This window comes from Manacus candei, unplaced genomic scaffold (assembly GCF_025592945.1).
Source record: "Manacus candei isolate 608988 ecotype Guabito, Panama unplaced genomic scaffold, ASM2559294v1 h1tg000018l, whole genome shotgun sequence".
Classification (NCBI taxonomy): Eukaryota; Metazoa; Chordata; class Aves; order Passeriformes; family Pipridae; genus Manacus; species Manacus candei.
In genome coordinates this window covers 1595506-1613743 of record NW_026138066.1, presented here as the reverse complement: position 1 = coordinate 1613743, position 18238 = coordinate 1595506, and the positions used below count along the sequence as shown (strand labels likewise).

The window sequence follows — 18238 nt, the reverse complement described above, 5'->3', positions numbered from 1 at the left end:
TTTCCACTGGGACTGGGGCCACAAACAGACAGAAGTGTTGTAAATCAGAGCATCCTGTCATCTGCTTTTTAGGCATCTTGCCATTTTCGTGTCCATATTTCCCTGAGTGAGCTGTCTGTGCTCACTGTAAGGGGATGGAGGTAGCTAGGTGCCCAGGAATGGGACTACAGGGGTCAGGACACTGGAGATCCAGGACATAAGCAGGTAATTCATTATGCTAGATGGACCTATAGATAAAATCAGCATCTACCCTGTGTCTATACAAGGAGTTTTCTTTGGACTGTAATGTCCCTATCATGCATGTGGCTTATAGCTGCCTGAAGGACTGGTCATTCATGTGATCCCATGTGTGGCCCTGGGTGCTGGAGTGCTGCTGATGCTCATCTGGAGCAGAGACTCCAGTTTAGCAGTCTTTGAAGGAAATCTCATTCTCATGTGTCAGAACGACTCCGCGAATCCAACCAGTGAGCAATAAGTGGAAATTATCAGGGAATTTGTTTGCAAACTGCAGTACTACTCCTGCAATGCCAAGACTACTCCAGTGTTTGTCTGTCAGAGATGTTGTGGTCATCTGGTGGAAACATGCCACTGCATTGCTGGACTTTGTTGTTTTCAGATGCTAAGCACAACAGTTGCTTTGGAACCGCAGTTATTGTGCTTGCCCCGTGAAGGAGGGGTTTCAAGACTAACAATGGACACTTTCCAAGAGGTCTAGAGTAATTTTATAAAGATAGGAAGCACAAAGAGTGATTGTTTCATCTTTTTTCATTCTGCAGAATTGCTTGGGTTTTGGTCTCATGCTTTATAAAACAAAGAGATGTTATAATGACCCAGAAGAATAGAGTCTGCCTTGCTTGAGCATTTCCTTTATTATTTGTCTGATATTCTTTAGGGGTAATTTCTTACACACAATCTTATACTATTTTCATAAAAAAACATAGCAGAAGGGGAAAGAGTGAAGAGGGTGGCTATGAAAGACAGATCAGGAAAGGGAGGACAGATATCAGGTGTAGGTGTAGGACAGATGGCAGGGGTAGGATTGGTTTTGTGAACAGAAAGGAATTAAAGGTCATGATGGCAGGAAGTAAAGACTGCATTTAGGCTGCAACACAGAAAAGCAGAGCAAGTTTAAGACTCAAGAAGAACTTAGAGTAAGGAAGAAAACAACAAGAAGAGATAAGAAAGGAACAGTAGAAATGAAAGCTCATTTAATTTTATTTTCCAACCCAAATAGACAACTTTTTTTCCTCCTTAAAGTATATGATATGTGTTTCAGCTGATCAGTTCAGGACAGGGAGAAAAAAGAACTCTGGTCAAAGCTTTCACTGACTGAGAGATGAAGTTTGGAGTAGCTGAAAAGCTTGAGGGTTAAGGACATAGATTTGGCTATAAGAAGAAATAATGATCTAGAAATGCCGGAATAAATCTTTTCATAATGTCCACAGCAACTTTTGTTACTCATTTATGTAAATGGCAAAAGCTGAAACTCAAGCAGCAATAGTATCAACAGTGACTGCTGCTGGTGTCATCTCAATTGAAATAGCAGTGCATCCAGGATGCATCCAGAAAAGGTTCAAGTTTTTTTGTTACCTGCAGACATTTACACTTGTATGTTCTACCACACTGCTCTGGGTTGTGGTGGGTGTTTTGGGGTGTGTTACTTTTTATTGCTTCTGCTGACACTATATATCTTTGCATATACATTTACTTTGCACTTGGATATATATCGCTGTAGGGATAGGCCATTCCTCCTAATGTGGTGCCCAAAACAGCAGGTGATAAAGCCATCCTCTCATGCACAATCTCTCTGCTGCAGCAGGCTGTAAAATTTACTAAAGAAACCTAAATGAGTAAGAAAAAACACTGAGAACAATTCAACCTACAATATCTGGTTGGTTAGGATGTTTTCCTGAGAAGGAGGAATTCTGCCCAGGACTCAAACCAATACTTTGCTGTTCATGGGTGAGGACATCTTTCACTTCAGCTGCTTTGGGAACTTGGTGTTTTAGCATACCCTTATGAGCAAGAGTGTCAGGGCTGTTTATACAGTGATCTTATTCATACAAACTGAGTAACATTTGGCTGGTATCTGTCCCTTTTTGTGTGCTTTTTCCTCTCCTTCCAAGCACAGTCATAGCATCAAGTCGTGGCACTTGAAGGAATTGCCAATTGTCCAGCAAAAGTGACCTTCAGCCACCAGACACCAAAATTATTACCCTGCAGATTTCAGGCAGAGCTTAAAGCAATCACCTAAAGAAGGCTTGCCTGTTGAAATGTCTTTATAGGAGTCCACAGGTCTTTGGTGGAAGATGTAGATAACTAATGCACCTGGCTGCATGTAGATTTGGCAGTCCCTTCTGATCTCACGTAGGACCCAGTGACTACTCATTGGTGCCCAAAGCCCATTTGCAGAAGTGACTCGGGTATTTAAGGTCTCTCAGCCCTATAGAGGCTATACTTTCTGTTCTTCTTGCAAATTTACCAGATCAGCCTGGTCTATGCTGGTGAGAAGAGGTTGTGTAGAGTGAAGTTGGCTCAACTTCTCTTTCTTCTCTGAAAGCTCATCCTAAACCTCTTGGGTAAAGGTACACAGCCAGTGTGTCCTGGTGTAACAAACTGTCACTGTTCTGCTATGTACTGCAAAATGTCTTCAGATCTTCATGTTCCTGTTGGATGTTGTGGAATCAGAGGCACACTAGGGCCTAGAAATCTGAGCTGCTTTGAGGAGGATGAAGAACCCCCAGAGGACTCTCTCAGATGAGATCAGGCTTTTTTCTGGCTACACTGATATTTCACATCCTCAATGCTGCCTGCAGCATGGTTTAGAGGTACCAAAACTAGCTGTAAGCAAGAGCTTAATATAGGTTAATTTAGCTTAATTGCTCAATTTTCAACCAGAACAAAAGTCATGAGGCCCCTGGCATCTTTAACACATGCTAGAATAAGGCAGCTGAAAATAGTGTTACTTAGGCCGGTTCCCCATCTGTCTTCCCACTCCCATGTTCTACGTCCAGACACACAGAACAACCAGGGCTCTCATATTTAACTACTTATAAAAAATTATATTTAAAAAGTCCCTAGTGATCCAAGCTTGAAAACAGCCCAAGGGGTGTCAAGAGTAAATGTAGACTCACATGCACGAGCTACTTGAATTGGTAGCTCTGCTGTATTACGCTGCCGCAGCAGTACAGACACAGCACGTTCCACATTTATGGAGCTCTTTCTGTTTAAAGAGTGAAATGCTCTTCCTCTTCCACTTCAAGAAGATAATTCATTTGACTACACGATATACTCCAGATAATTTGCTAGATGCATGTTAGATATACCAAAGGTGTATTCTTTTAAACATGCATTTTTCACCACCCAGCACACAGTGATACTCACACCTGGTAATCTTCAGCATGAAGTCTGACTGTAATGAACGTACCTCAACTAGCTTGAGCTCTTTCTAGCATTAGGTCTTTCCACTGCATCCTGATGTGATGAATCCTAGTGTACACATTTTCCTGCACATCAGTCTCATAAAGTCAAGGAATCATAAATATGAAATGAATTTGTCCTCTGACTATCAGAAGAGAGGAGATTATTGTCAGAGACCAGAAATAGCCATGATGTCACCCTGGTGTACATCCAGCAGAAAGCAAAATAATGTCTAGAACAACTGGAAACACTGCCAAGACCCCAAAGCAAAAGCATCTCAATTCATCTGAGTTGAGATTTTGATACTAAGGAAAGGAACATGGAGATAGGCAGATTTCTCTAACGTGCTGGAGGACAAGATTTTAAAGACAGCCTTGTGGTTTGAGTGTCATGTCTTTACCTTGTATATTATTTGCACTCTTTAGTATATACAAACTATCTTAGATGTTTAATTTTCTGGTGGGCATATTTAAGACCCCTCAGAGGTAAAGATGATAGTAAGAATTAATGACACTGCTTTATCCCATGCATTACTTTTTATGATTTACCTGCCCAGATGTTACGAGGTTTGTATAGGGAGAAAGAGAAGCATAGCCAAATTCGGCCCAGTTCTGTGCCATAAGAACTCTAGCTCTTCAGATACATAGCATGACTTACCTGAGCCCAAAAAGAGGTGTGACCAGCACATCAGGATTTCCCTGAGTATATATATGCCTTCATGGTTATACTCCTCTGTGCCTGAGCGGTTCCAGTACATCTCCAGGATGCATTTTTCTCATTCCCAGTCTTCCCACTCAGCCTTGCCACTTCATAAATCTGTAAAAGCGGAAGTTGCACTTTTGACCCTGAGCTAGCAGAACAAAAGATGTTGTTGAGCCAGGAGGACAAATTACACCTTTTTTGTGTCTTCCACTAGCACAAAAGGCATAGCCTGAGCTCACTGTCAGATCCAGTGCCTAGTACTCCACCATATCCATGCTGCCACATTCCCTTTCTCTTTAGCAACACTGTGTGACACTTTCACTCAAAAGTGGACAAAAGGACCAAGATACACAACACTGAATTAAGACTCTGGGGGCAGGGGGAGGTAACACATGGGTTTTTCTTGAGTCTCGTGGAAAGAAGTAGCAATTACAGAAAGCCCTCTGCCACCCCAGGGTCATATTCAAAGTAGGTTTTAGGCTGTTCTGTGTTGCATCCAGCACATGCCTGCTTCTCACTGATACTGGGAGATGTGAATGATGTGTGCTGCTTGGGTTGACACTGTGTAGGATAGCCTGAAGGCTTCCTCTGAACCAGATTAACCTGAAATTCATGTTGTGACCTGCAAATATGGCCTAAGAAAAAACCAGAACAGGACACCCATAGGGTCCCACCTACCTAGCCATGCTCTGCATCTCCCAGGCAGCTGCCAAGTGTATTCCCAGAGCATCCCTCCATGAAACAGCTTTGGCAAATATGATAGCAGGGTGCAAAATCCACTGTGGTTATGGCTACTTAGAAGATAGACTTTCATGCCAGCGTAGATGCAATCATTAGAAGAAAGGACCTTTGTATGACATGGCCAATATCTTCCTCTGAGCCAGTGCTCTTGCTTCCTTGGATTATTCCTGACTCCTTGATGCAGATATTTTGTTTTCCAAAGACAGGAGGGAAAATAGACCTTCTACAACACATCTCTTTGTCAGGAGAGCTTCCTCATCAGTACAGAACAGACATAATTTCTTTCATACTTTTGTGGAGTCTCTGCTACACAGAGGAGAAGGAGGATGGCAGCCAGCCACGTTCTTGCCCTCTCTGGCCATGCTGTCACACTCAGGCTATGGATCCTTTCATCTTTGCTGCTGGTTCATGGGAACGAACTCCCCATCAGTTCTGTGTGGGGCTCTGCCTGCCTTTGGAGGCTGCGCCACATGTCCTGTGCAAGTAGGGTGGGAGCCCTTGCATTGCTTACCAAAGGGAATCAGGGTCAAGAGGGGACCAATGCTCACAGTACCTCTGAGACCCAGGGAGGAAGTTTCTATACCAACAGCTCATTCAATCAAAGTGCAATCATTTAATCAATGTTTTTCTACATGTTTTCTGACAGTCATTTTTCATTTTTCAATGGAGTCAATGAGATGACGAAAGGATAATGTACTTTCTCTAAATGCTGCCTTTATTACTATGTTTGATAAATTGTCATTATTTAAATTAACCTGGAATGCCTGAAGGGGAGGATTTACAAACTCTCCAAGTTTGCCATGAAACCACTGCCAAATGCTTCTTTGAGTTGCTTCTAAACTCAGTTTGTCAGATTTTCATTGCTCATCCTGTTGGTCAGGCAGACAGAGGCATGTTTTTCCAGTCTTGCTTTCTACTAATACCATTTTCCCTCCGTGTGAGTAGTGATTGCAACTGAAGGCTATTAAACCTCATTTAATTCAAACGTAATGCGGTTCTCAAACGGTCCCACTGGGGAAGCAGGTTCGGCAACAAGTCGCTGTCCTGGAGGGAGCCCAGGAACCATCCAGTGACTACTCCTGGTTTGTGACGTTAGATTTTAAGCCAGTTTCCTAAATTCCTTCTATGTTTTCATCTAAGAGTCCCTGCTGCTGCCTCTGCTTAATTACCTTTCTGTAAGGTGCACTACAATAGGCTTGTTCCTGCACTTTGATACCAAAGCTCCATTTATCAGGTCACCAGGGAAGAGATGGATGCTGTGACAGTCCCCAGGACTCCTGGACTGCTCAGTAGCATAGAGGGGAGGAAGATCAGAAGGGTGATACTCAGGGACTGGACCAAAAGGCAAAGAGCAGATGCCAAAGGTGGTGGGATGGCCCCACCAACATCTGTACCCCACACACCCAAGGTCCTGCCAAACGGTCCTCCTGACAGATGTCCCAGCTGAGACGTGGGAGCAAACACAATTGCACCACCCTCCTTTCCCATTGAAGGCACAGCGTGGTGATTTCTCTCTCCACACACCTATCAACACCCACTGGCAGAGGACAACTCCCTCTGTCACCCCGAATGCCAGTTTTGGGGGTTTGGTTCTGCAGTTACATCAGCAGTGAGGCAGAGCCATGCCAAGAGTCATTCCCCTATCAGGAATTAAGAAACAGGCTGTGATATGCCATGGTTGGACAGGTATTTCTTGGAAATGAAAGATGCGCTGACTGCTGCACTTGATGGATTTCCAGCACAAGGCAGCATCTGGACCAGCTCCCCTGTGTGGACTGGAGGGTAGTGGAGAGGCAACAGCAGTTTTCCTAGCCTTTTCTCTCTGTCCCACCAGCCCACTCCTTCAGCCCCACATCCCACTGCTGTGGCTGCTGCTGGCTGCTGGGCTGTCCTCTGGCACCCTGCTCCCAGGTGACAGGGCAGAAACAACAGTCAGTGTGAGAGTTTGGGAGCACTGTGCCCAGCCTCATCCCACTGCCAGCCCCATTGCTGCAGGCCATGGTCAGCTGCCTCATCATCCCAGCCACCTCTAGGTGCCCCAGCTGCTCTCCATGGCTGCCAGGAGTGTTTCAGAGACTTTCTGCTGACTAGATGCTGAATTTGGCAGAGGTGGCATTCAGGAAGCAGCCAGCAGGTTAATCCTCCTAATAATTTGTAGCATGCAGGACGGAGCAGAGTACTGAGATAGAAAGTGTCAGTGCTGTGGGTTTCTATAGCATTGAAATTTCATCATTGTTTTGATATTTGCATATCAATTACCCAGGAAAGGAGGGAAGGAGGAAGGGCAGAGGTTATGTGGGAGCTAAGAAAACAGTGACAGCAATAATCCAGCAAGCACAAGTCTTACTGCAAAAAATTACGCTGAGTGCCTACCAACACTTTTCTTTCTTTAGCAAGTCCTCCCCAGCTCTTTCTGTCTTTTGCTTTGCTTTTTTTTGCCTGAATCCCCTATAAATGGAGCACGGGCAGATTAGCTGGTTTCCCTTCATTCCTGCTTGTCCAAAATGGATGGTAAGAAGAGAGGGAAAAAAAGGGGGAGAAAAACCCTCAAAATGCCTGGAGCCATGGCTTGTGGATAAAAAAACAGCTGCACATGAAAAACAATTGATGTGGGTTTTGAGCTACTATGGCTTAGAGAACGAAACACTAACTCACCCCTTAATATAGCAAAACCTTTAAGAAGTATTACTGAAAATTAGGCTCGGGGTTGGGTTTTTTTAGCAGTGGACGTAGAGAGTTTAATGCACTTGGATCCAGCCCTCTGCGCTGCTAGGCAAGCCCCTGCGGCACTGGGCTTGGGACTGAAGTTTCTTCCTAAAACAAATCCCTGTCAGAAGGCATTTTGGCAATAGTAGTCAGAGAAGTGTTACAGCTATTGGACACCTGAAACAGTCTTAACCCTCTCTTCCCTCCCATGAATCCCAAGAGAGGACTGTAAGTAGAAGCGATACCTTATTTCATGGCCAGGTAATGAACCCTTGGTGGAGGACAGGTGTCCCCTCAACAGAGGTGATGTGGGGAGACCCATTCAGACACTAAAATAACCAATGCTATAAACAAAGAGAGAAGGATTCAGACTTTTACCAGACTACACAGTGAACAGATTTGTCTGTGATTAGTGAAGGGATTTAGCATTATTGCCCTGTGCAGAAGTCTACCCAAGCGACTGTGATGGTCTCAGTTTTGCCCTCACATAAATTTGAACTGCAGTGAGTAACTCCAGGGTTTCTTCTTCCTCTCTTTTTCAGGTTTCTGACTGACCTTTTGCATTTTTTCCTATGGCGGGCAGACACAGAGTGCTTTCCATCCACATTACAGACTTCTGAAGAGCAGTGCTATCATTGCCATAATCCTTCTGTGATTTGACTTCCAGTTACATTAAATCCATGAAAGTGCTCCCATTCTTGTATGCACACTGGTCCAGCACGTAAAATACTTGGTTGTCACTGTACTCAGGTATGGGGCAAAGTAAGGCCACTTTGGCTCCCCTGTTTTCTCCAGTTGTCTGTAGGGTGATGTCACGTATCATAACTCAGCTTTGTCAGGAACTTGCAGGTCACTGAGCACTAGAACAGATTGTCTCCTGCGCTGGAGATATTCAAGAACTGTCTGATGCAATCTTGTGCAATATGCTCTAGGATGACGCTGCTTGAGCAGGGAGGTTGGACCAGATGACCTACTGTGGTCCCTTCCAACCTTACCCTTTCTGTGACTCTGTGAAATATGGAGCTTTAATCTGTAATGGTTGCTCTAGAATTTCTTTTGGTTTATTTTCATACAGAAAACTTCGGAATCAAGCTGTTTCAAGGTCTGATGAGTCAGTGAAAAGTTTTCATTGTTTAATGGATGACAGTTGGAAGAGTTTCAGTGATTTGCAAAAAAGTGGAAAAGTACAAGGCTTAACAACATGTTTTAATAGAAAGGATTAAAGATGTGGTACCAAAACAGTCAAGAGGAAGATGACTTCAGACTCCATCCAAAATCCACTGATCAGATGTCAACTTCCATTGACTTCAGTGGGCTTTCAATCAAAACCATATTTTTAATTGAAACAAACAACTTTCTATTCCTTTCTACAAAGCTCTTTTAACATGTTTAAATGTGTATATGGTATATCAACCTCTGTTCATGGCTAGAGGAGTGGACCATCTTCTGAAAACTGCAGCAGCCACCAGATCTGGATCAAATATTTTCTGAAGACAAAAAGACTGCTAATCCAGTAGATCCTTCATAGAAACAGTAGCATCACTACTTCCCACACAGTAGATCAAAGAATGAGTACTACTGCTGAGCAGTGTGTGAGATACATCCAGTTCTGCCCACCTGAAAGGGCCCTCAATGGAAAATAAATAACAAACTGAAAATAAGCATCTCTAAAGCTAAAGCATGTAGGTAATTGTTTAGCGGAATTGCTGCCCTGCAGTTATGTGGCTCGGCAGAGACTGCTCAGATCCAGCCCTCATCTTCCCGCTGAAGTGTGATGTTCCACTGGGATATCACCTCTGTTCCTTGCACAGAACTGAGTGGGCCATGCCCAATTTGTGGAGAAAAAGTGAATGCACTGGCAGGTGCACATGTGACGCCACCTGAAATAGTCAGGCATGTCTGAGGGACTGTGTTGGCCCCAAGGGCCCCCTGTTAAACTGTAACAGGAGTTCTGCATACCTACACGGATGGCAATAGAAAAAATGGTGATCTTTGAACAAGCCTCTAGTTAAAAAGTAAGTTTGATCTTTTGAATTTTTGAGATTTTTTTATGACAGAAGTCTAAACCAAATGGCTCTGACTGGGTGCTAGGTGAGGTATTCCCCTTGTGATCTGCTTCTAAAATTAGCTTCATACATTGACTTGAAAATGTTACTCCCAGTTCATCCTTACCCTTGGCAGAAGGCTTGCGGGAAGAGATTCAGAGAGGATCCTCTCTCTTCACACGATTCAGGGGCCAGGATTTCACTCTGATAGATAAGGCTGAAAGTCTTCTGCTGCATCTCCCCAAGAACAGCATCACACCCTCTTGCCAACGCAGGTCTTTCCTTCAGGTTACCTACTCAGCATCTTTGAGGAGGCAGAGGCCATCCTCCCAGGCCTTCCATCCCTACTAATTTCCTTGAAACTTTCTGTGACATGTATATTCAGGGAACATCATCACTCTTTAAAGACTTCTTAAGTGTAATTGAGAAATGCAGACACTAGACAGGTGATCTCCACATTTCTGGGCCTTTCCATCTACCTGGCTACCTACAACCATATTGCAGGAATCATAGAATCATAGAATACTTGGGTTGGAAGGGATGAATTTCATCTAGTTTCAACCCCCCTGCTGTGGGTAGGGACACCTTCCACAAGCCCAGATTGTTCAAAGCCCCATCCAACCTGGCCTTGAACACTTCTAGGGATGGGGCTTCTACAGCTTCTCTGGGCCACTCTGTTCCAGTGCCTCACCACCCTCACAGTGAAGGGTGATAATGAACTATTGAATGACAGCTGTAAACATCTCTTGCTCTTCTTTAACCAGTAGTACAGTATGAACCCAAAAGCTTATGATCCTGAGGAAAGTTTGGGGAGAGGAGAACACTCGCCTCCTCGTAACTGTGTGATTTTTCTACTCTCACCTCAAGAGGCAACACTGACAGACAAAGAAAATAAAACTGTGCTGAAACACCTCTGCGCACTTCCTACCCTCTGCTGAACTCCCACCAGCCCTGCAAAGCAGCAGACAGCAACACCTGCCCTGGGAAGATGCCCTCAGTTTGTGGCCATGCACAGGTCCACAGGGGGTATTCACCGAGCCACTGGTTTGGGTACGTTCACAGCTGCATGTTTGAGCAGGTCCCATGGGGCCACCAAGAGCCAGGAAGGAGGTGTCACAAGGATATGAACTGCCCATGGCCAGAGTTGCAGACTGTGTAGCCTCCAACAAATAAAACAAATTCATCTAGGAAGAGCAGAGTTGCTAGGCAGGAAAGTGCAACTCAGTTATCTGGCTTGTGAGGACTGAGGCATGCAAGACAGGCAGCCCCTCAAAGGAGTGGGCTTATGCTACCAAGCTTTTAAATGTTTGGATATCAAGTTGACTTTTGGATGTCCTACATGAGGTTATCTGGAAATTGTCTCTCCAGTTTTCTATGGACTTAATCTGTTTCAGCAATATCAGGTCTCCTACCTCTGACAATGCTATATGTCCTTACCACATACTCTTACTCTCTCCTACCCCTGCAATTGCATACCCACCGTGTAGCCTTTCCCCTCTCATTTCTCCTCACTGGCCACTGCTCTTCCATTTTCCAACTCAAGCCCAAGCCTGGTTACACTCTTCCTCTCCAGCTAATGATACCATTGTTCATCTGCCTCAATATTTTGTTCTGCAGTTTTTCAGTCCAGATCATCTCCTTTCCTCCCGCCTCAGGAATTTCTCCCGAGCCATCCTCTGCCCCCATCATCCCTTCCGTCTCCTTTCAAGAAAATTACTTCTCCTGCTCATGGACCTCAACCTGCCCTATGCTCCTGATGCCAAATGGGTTGACACACCAGTGTGAGCTCTTGCTCAGGTCCACCCAGACTTATTATCCTACAGCAGACTTACCACTTGGCACTGTTGACATAGGAGGAACTACAAGTTATGAATTAAAATGGAGATTAATTCCCCACCTGTGGCTTGCCCTTTTCCTTTCCCAGCCCTGCATAATGTGACTGCTGCAACCTGTCTGTAACACCACAAACTCCTGTATGATTCAGTGGCAACACATCACTGTTTTGAAAGATGCAAGACAGAAACCCTTCAGAACACCCTTTTCCTCCATGACCACCACTGTCAGGAGGCTCAGAAATGTGGGAGCAGCCTTCCCTGAAACAGGCAGGCTGCAGGACAAGCCCCTGAGTAGCTCACAAGCAGCCATGGGGGCTCAACAGGTGCCTGGAGGCTAGAAGTCCCTGTCTAGACGCTCTCACCTGGAGGGCAGAGAAAATGACAGCGGCAACATGAGCAAAATGCTTCTCTGTGGTATGTAACTCAGCACTGAAAAATTAGAAAGATGACAACGATCAGCCTACCTGTACCTTTTAAGGTAAAAACATAGAGATAACACCGCTGTGTGAGTCAGATGTTTGACTGCTATCAGTAGATTATGGACTAATTACCTTTCAGGGAGCATTTTGGTGATGATATAACCGCAGCAGCACTTTTGAAATGCATTAGAGAAGGCAGCATGGTAGTCTTAAGACACTGTCATGCTGCTCTTTAAAACAGAATTGTTCTTAAGTTGTCCAAGTTCAAAGTGCAGAGAAAGACATAAGCAACATTTTGCAGCGCTTGCAAGACACCTCCCAGGTTAGATTTTAGGTAAGTAAAAAATGTGACTACTCAGAAGAGCTCCACCCTAATGGCCCTCTGCTGAGACCTAAAAATGGTATGGAGGCAAAAAGATGATGTAGTTGCATCCTTTCCTATTTTCAGTGCTTAAAACTGCTGCGTGGTATGATGACCAGTGCTATTGAACCCATTGGACCACATGGGGCCTTTTGGCCCTAAAATGTGTGAACTAAGCCACAGATTTCCAGCTCCCAGGAAAGAAGGGAAAACCTCTTATGGTGGCATGGCTCCATCGGTGAGTTACCAGAAAAGAACCAATAAAACAAGAAATGTCTTCAAAGTTGTGAGCGATCCGGGGTTAGCTGCCGTCACTTAAGTCGCTCCTTTAAAACCGAGCCGGGACGGAGGAAGGCTGCGTTTCACGGTTTTACTTCAGCCTCTCCGCCCCGACAGCACGCCCGGGCTCGGGAGCCAGCGCCTGCGGGCGTTGGCGCAGGACAGCCCCCTCCCCGGGGCGCGGATCTCTGTCTCTCCGGGGACCAGCCCGCCCGCCTCAAGCTGCCGCGACAGAGCCTCCGGGGCTGCGGGAACGGGGTGTGCGTGGGGTGTGTGCGGAGGGTGCCCTCCGCTGCAGTACCGCGCCTGGCCGCGCACCGGCAACAGGCCCCGCGGCGGGGCGGCCCCGGCGGGCGGGGCGGGAGGGCAGAGCGGCGCGGGGCGGGGCGCGGCGCGGGCGCTGCGCGGCGGGCGGCGGGCGGCGCGGGGCGGTGCGGTGCGCGGCGGGCGGCGGGGCCGCGCGGGGCGCTGATGCCGCGCGGGGCCGGTCGCGCCGCGGGGCGGCGGGGCGCGCAGGGCGGGCGGCCGCGGGGCGCTCGGCCATGGGGCGCGGGATGTGGCTGCCGCTGCCGTCGCTGCTGCTGCTGCTGCTGCTGCTGCTGCTGCTGCTGCGGGGCGCCGCCGCCGCTGCAGGTGGGTCGCGACCGGCCGCGCTCGGCGTTCTCCGTCCTCCGCGGGCGTGCGAGGCAGATACGGGCCGTGTGTGCGTATGTGTGTGCGCGCTGTGCGCGCCCGTGTGCGCGAGTGGACATGGGCGTGCGCACGGCTGTGTTCGCCCGTGTCCGTGCACACGCACACACGCGTGCACATACGCAGGTGTGCGCGCACAGGCTGTGCGCGCCCGCGTCCGCACATGCGGTGCGTCTCGGTGCGCCGCGTGCGCGGGTGTGTGTGGAAAGGCAGGGGCCGGGATGCGCATCCCACCCGCATCCCGCGCCGCAGACAAAGAGCGGTCCGGCCGCGGCGCATCGCGCTGTGCGGGGCCGCCCCTGCTCGAGGAGCCTCCGCGGGGCGGCGAGGCCGGGTGGGCTCGGGACGAGGCCTGAGTTCAGGGGATGCCCCGGGAGGGGGGCCCGTCTGCGGAGCGATGCGGGTGGCAGCGGCGAGGCTCTGCGGGTTCCGCAGGCGCTTTGGGCGGCGGTGCCCCGAGCCGTCGGGGTGCGGAGGGCGGCGGGCAGGGCGGGGAGGGTTTTCAAAGCCTCTTCCCGTAGCGTAAACACTTCGCGTTCAGAGCTGCCCGCAGCGGGGTCCCGCCGCCCCGCAGCAGACACTCGGGCATAAACAGTTTGCATAACGCTTCCTCGGCCGGTTGCAAGCTGAGTGCCAATTTCCTTCTTTAAAAAGAAGAAAAAACCCAGATGGGAAACAAACATTTAATCAGGCACAAGATATAAACGAAACATCACAAGCCATGTGTTGCTAAAATGCTTAAGCAGGAAGCATATGATTTTCCATGGATGTTTTACAGGTGAGTCATGGTATTCACTGCATGCTCTTACTCATTAGTGAAGATCCCGGTCCGATGGCATGTACAGTACATAGAATTGGATGATTTAAGTGGGCAGATGCATTAAGTGCAAGTAGGGAAAAGCACCTTTCCCAGCACTGTGGCAGAGTAGGGTTCCAGCATGGAACTCTCAATGCTCTGGATTTATCCTTTTACTGAGTTCCTGTGGCAGCCAGCGTTACACTAGAAAGCTGTCACTTTTCATAACATGCAGTGCTCTGCATCGGTCATGCAATTCTTTTCTAATTCAAGTGAAAACAAACACGCTTTCAAAGGGGGTTTCCTCTCCTCCCTTTCATCCCCTGGGACCCACATCTATGTGCCAGCAGCATTTCTCAAATCCTGCTGAAGCCAAGGTCCCTTGCCCCAAATTTGACCCTGGGTGAGGAAGGGACCTTCTATGCCTGGCCTAAGGACAACTGCAGTCAGTGACCATGCATGACCAGGGCTGTAGCACAGCCGGAGCTTGGAGCAGTTAAATACTCTCAGCTCCCAGGGTCTCACATGGGATTTGGTAGCCAACTCCTCCTGGCTGGGCTCAGGCAGAGCCTTGTCCCTGCCCTGGGGACAGCTACACCAGCCCTGCCAGGAGCAGCAGTCACGGAAATGTCCCATTGACCAGGTCCTCCTCCACTGCATCCCCAGGGGCAGCAGTCAGTGTGCAGAAAACAATAATCTCTACCTGTCCCACGGTACCGACTGAGAACCCTGCTCTTTTTCTGCCGCTTCCCAAGTCTCTTTGCAATCCCACAACTGAGGGAACCACAGTAAATGTTCATCTGTTTGTTTAGCGGCTAACTGCACTGTGTTACACGTAGCCAAAGAATCCAGGAAAGCAGCCAAAGATATAAATTAGGCCAACTACTGGCTAGCCTAACTGATAATATGATAATAGCACTTACTTACCTATCCCTCAGGAATGCTACGTAGGTTAGTTAATGTTTATACAACACTTTGAAAAGGATGTTCGGGAGATGTAAGTGATGTTACATTAACCTTACAGTTCTGTTTGTTTACTTTTCTAGAGGAAATATGTTCTGCACAGTTACGATAGGTCACCTCAGACACAGCTTTACCAGCACACCATAGGAAGCTAACTTGACTGAGCATTTCTTGTTCACTAAAAATTTCCTAGGACTGCTTACCCACTGAAATACAGAGACTGGATTCAGAAGTGTTCTCTACTGGGTTCATAGTGAGCATTCCACGTATGTTCTGAAGAATCGCTATTGAAAACCTTTATAGACCTTTGGTGGTAGATATGTTTTTTATCCAGGGTGTTTCTTGAGGAGCAGTAGAAGTGGAGAACGCTGTCAGTCTTGGAAGGCTTAGCAATGCTAGTGTGTAATATAGCTTAATTGCAACTATGACACTGTAGACAAAAGCTGAATTAACCCCAGATAAAGGACTTATTGGATGCTAAACTGAAATGACCTTTGGACATAACAAAAATGCCAAGAAGACATTAATTGGTGCACAAAGCTGACTATGTATGACTGGCCTGGTGATAAAGAAGACATTATGCACCTCAGATGCTTTGGCCTGCACACATCAGAGTCATCAGAGATTTTTTTTTTGTGTCAAACAGTTATAGTTCATCAAATACAACCTCGACCTACTTGTATCTATTAATAAAGAAGTGGAGAGCTCCTAATCAAACATTCCTGCACCAGGAGGGTTATATAGCCAGTGGTTTCACATTAAACCCCATGGTGATTTTATTTTTCTTTGACACTTTAACTGTGGATTTTTAAATCAACAAGGCTTCCAGAAAAACTTGAACAAAAACCGCAGAGCCTCAGCTGCAAGGCAGATTGCCAGCATAATTTCAACCAAAGGTTCTTTTTTCCCCCCCTTTACATACATCAGTGACAGCCTTTCCAAAATTAGGCAGTGCTTCAATTAAACACTGACGTCGGCAGCAGTTTGATTCTGTGGGGAGATTTGGGGTAGGGATGGAGTGGTGGGAAAGAGCATGAAGGCTTGAGGTCATTACTGGCAGGAGATAGTCCTATCTAATCTTGCACCCCAACACCTGATCTGCTGCATGGTGAGCTGGGTCACATCAGTGCCATCCCCCGTGGCCATCATGGCCATCTCCTGGCCTTGTGGTGGCATGCGGCCTTGGCAGCAGTCTGTCTTTCGTGTGCTTTTCTGCACTTCCCCAGGATCACCTGGATCCCCTTGGAGGCCTCAGGGCATGAGTGGCATGGCCACAACCATTGTCCCCAAAGCCTCAGCCCTGCTCTGGTCCCTTAGGGCAGGAGGGCAAGGTGGAGGCATCTCTCCTGCCTGCTGCCTGCTCTGCGTCTCATGGTAGGGATTTTCCCAAGTTCAGGGAAAACCTGAGGGGGTTTGGGTTTTTTTTGCTTTCGTAGACACACTGAGCTCCACGGAGGGGAAAGCTGAGCAGCAGTGCCACACTCTCCCACAGTCCCACCAGGGCTCAGCAGGTACCAGCATCACATGGTGTTGGCAGGAGCAGTGTCCCTGAAAAGCGTACTGCAGGCATGTCTGCTCTGAAAGGGTGGGGTGCTTCCACCTCAGGAGCCAGCTTCAGCCCCTCGCTCTCTTGCAGGTCTGGGCGGTGTGGCAGAAGCGAGCAGCCCCTGTGAAAAGGCCTGCAACCCCCGCATGGGCAACCTGGCGCACGGGCGGGCGCTGCGCACGGAGACGTCCTGCGGGCATGATGCCGCCGAGCCCTTCTGCACCTACACCGAGGACACCGAGCGCCGCTGCAAGCGCCCCACCTGCGGCCGGTGCAGCCGAGCCCACGCGGGGCTGGCACACCCCCCCGCCGCCATGGCTGACTCCCCCTTCCGCCTGCCCCGCACCTGGTGGCAGGCAGCCCAGGATGCCCCCAGCGAGACCATCCAGCTGGACCTGGAAGCCACCTTCTACTTCACTCACTTGATTATGGTCTTCAAGTCGCCCAGGCCGGCTGCCATGGTGCTGGAGCGCTCCCAGGACTTTGGTGAGACGTGGAAGCCTTACAAATACTTTGCTGCTAACTGCTCAGCCACCTTCGGGCTGGAGGATGATGTGAGGCAGAGAGGAGCCATTTGCACTTCCAGATATTCGAGTCCCTTCCCCTGCACTGGAGGAGAGGTAAGTCTGCCTGTGTTGGTACAAGAAAGCCCCTGCTCCAGCCTCCTTTCTATCTGCAATCTCTGCACTGGTGTTTATGCTCCATATTTTGTTACACCAGCATCCCTTGTCATCGCAGGTATTTCACAAGGTGAATTATCGCAATTCTTTCCTAGGTGATATAGGCACCGCCCTGTCTCTTGCTTTACTGAGCTCATAATCCCCGTCTTTTGCAAAAATTCCTCTCCTTTCACCTGGTTAACTCCCACACACAACTGCAACCTAGGCATATGCTGCTGATTCCTTGGGAACACCGAAGGGAACATCATTCTAGATGGCCTTCTCCAGATCTTGCAGTTGTGTGGTTTTGGGGTGATGCAAACCAGTCTGACTTTGACCAAAATGCAACTACGTTAAAATTAAAAGTCACCAGATTGATTTCTAATAGTGACTGCCTTCACTGAGAAGTAGGCTTGTAACCAGTGAAAATAGCTACTGACCACACACTGAAGTATAGTTCCCATAAACCAGGTTAGCCAGGTAATTAAGGAACTTATATCTTGTCTTTTTTTTTCCCTGTGTGCACTTACATGAAAAGAACTTGAAAAAAGGAAAAACATCACATTTGCTTAGAAAAAAATAATGTAAAAGATGATTTTCAGTATCAAAATCAGCAGATAGTAGCATACATTTTGAAGTGCTACCAATAATACTCTTCCCTTTAGTGCTTAAGCCTGTCCCACCGTGCTGGAGAGCCTCCCCTGGGAACCACGGCCATGGGGCTGCCCTCCTGAGTTCCCACTTGTGTGGACGCATCCCCGGTGACCAGCTCTAGATTTTAAAGGCTGCTCCCTCTAGTGGCCTGATTTAATGAACTTGCTTGCTTGAACTTTAAGTTTAATCAAACTTAAAATTCCCTTCTGATCTAACAAAAAGAAAGGAGAAAGTCTGGTTGGTGAGTCAGGGAGTCACTTATATAATTGCAGTTTCTGCTGAGAACTGGTTTTGAGGTGGAAACCTGGTGCTTGAAGACCATTTTGAGAAAAATCATGTATTCAGACCCCTTTGCAATCATTTGGGGTCACCTCTAGCCATGCTCTGGCTAGGAAGCGACTCTGCAGAAATACTGAAAGCTG

The 18238-nt window shown here is 47.6% G+C and overlaps 1 protein-coding gene across 3 annotated transcripts in view; it reads left to right on the top strand.

The window, feature by feature from the left end:
- The first annotated feature begins 13003 nt into the window (after nt 1-13003).
- NTN4 (netrin 4) overlaps nt 13004-18238 on the top strand; it is a 43250-nt gene continuing 38015 nt past the window's right edge. Inside the window, exons 1-2 of one of the 3 annotated variants that reach the window (XM_051784058.1) lie at nt 13004-13141; nt 16594-17123. In XM_051784058.1, the coding sequence (XP_051640018.1) occupies nt 13051-13141; nt 16594-17123 (621 nt within the window). In that variant the 5' untranslated portion in view covers nt 13004-13050. Of the gene's footprint in view, nt 13142-13691; nt 13977-14013; nt 16469-16593; nt 17124-18238 lie in introns of those variants that run through there. The other 2 variants (XM_051784060.1, XM_051784061.1) reach the window with 2 other exon arrangements.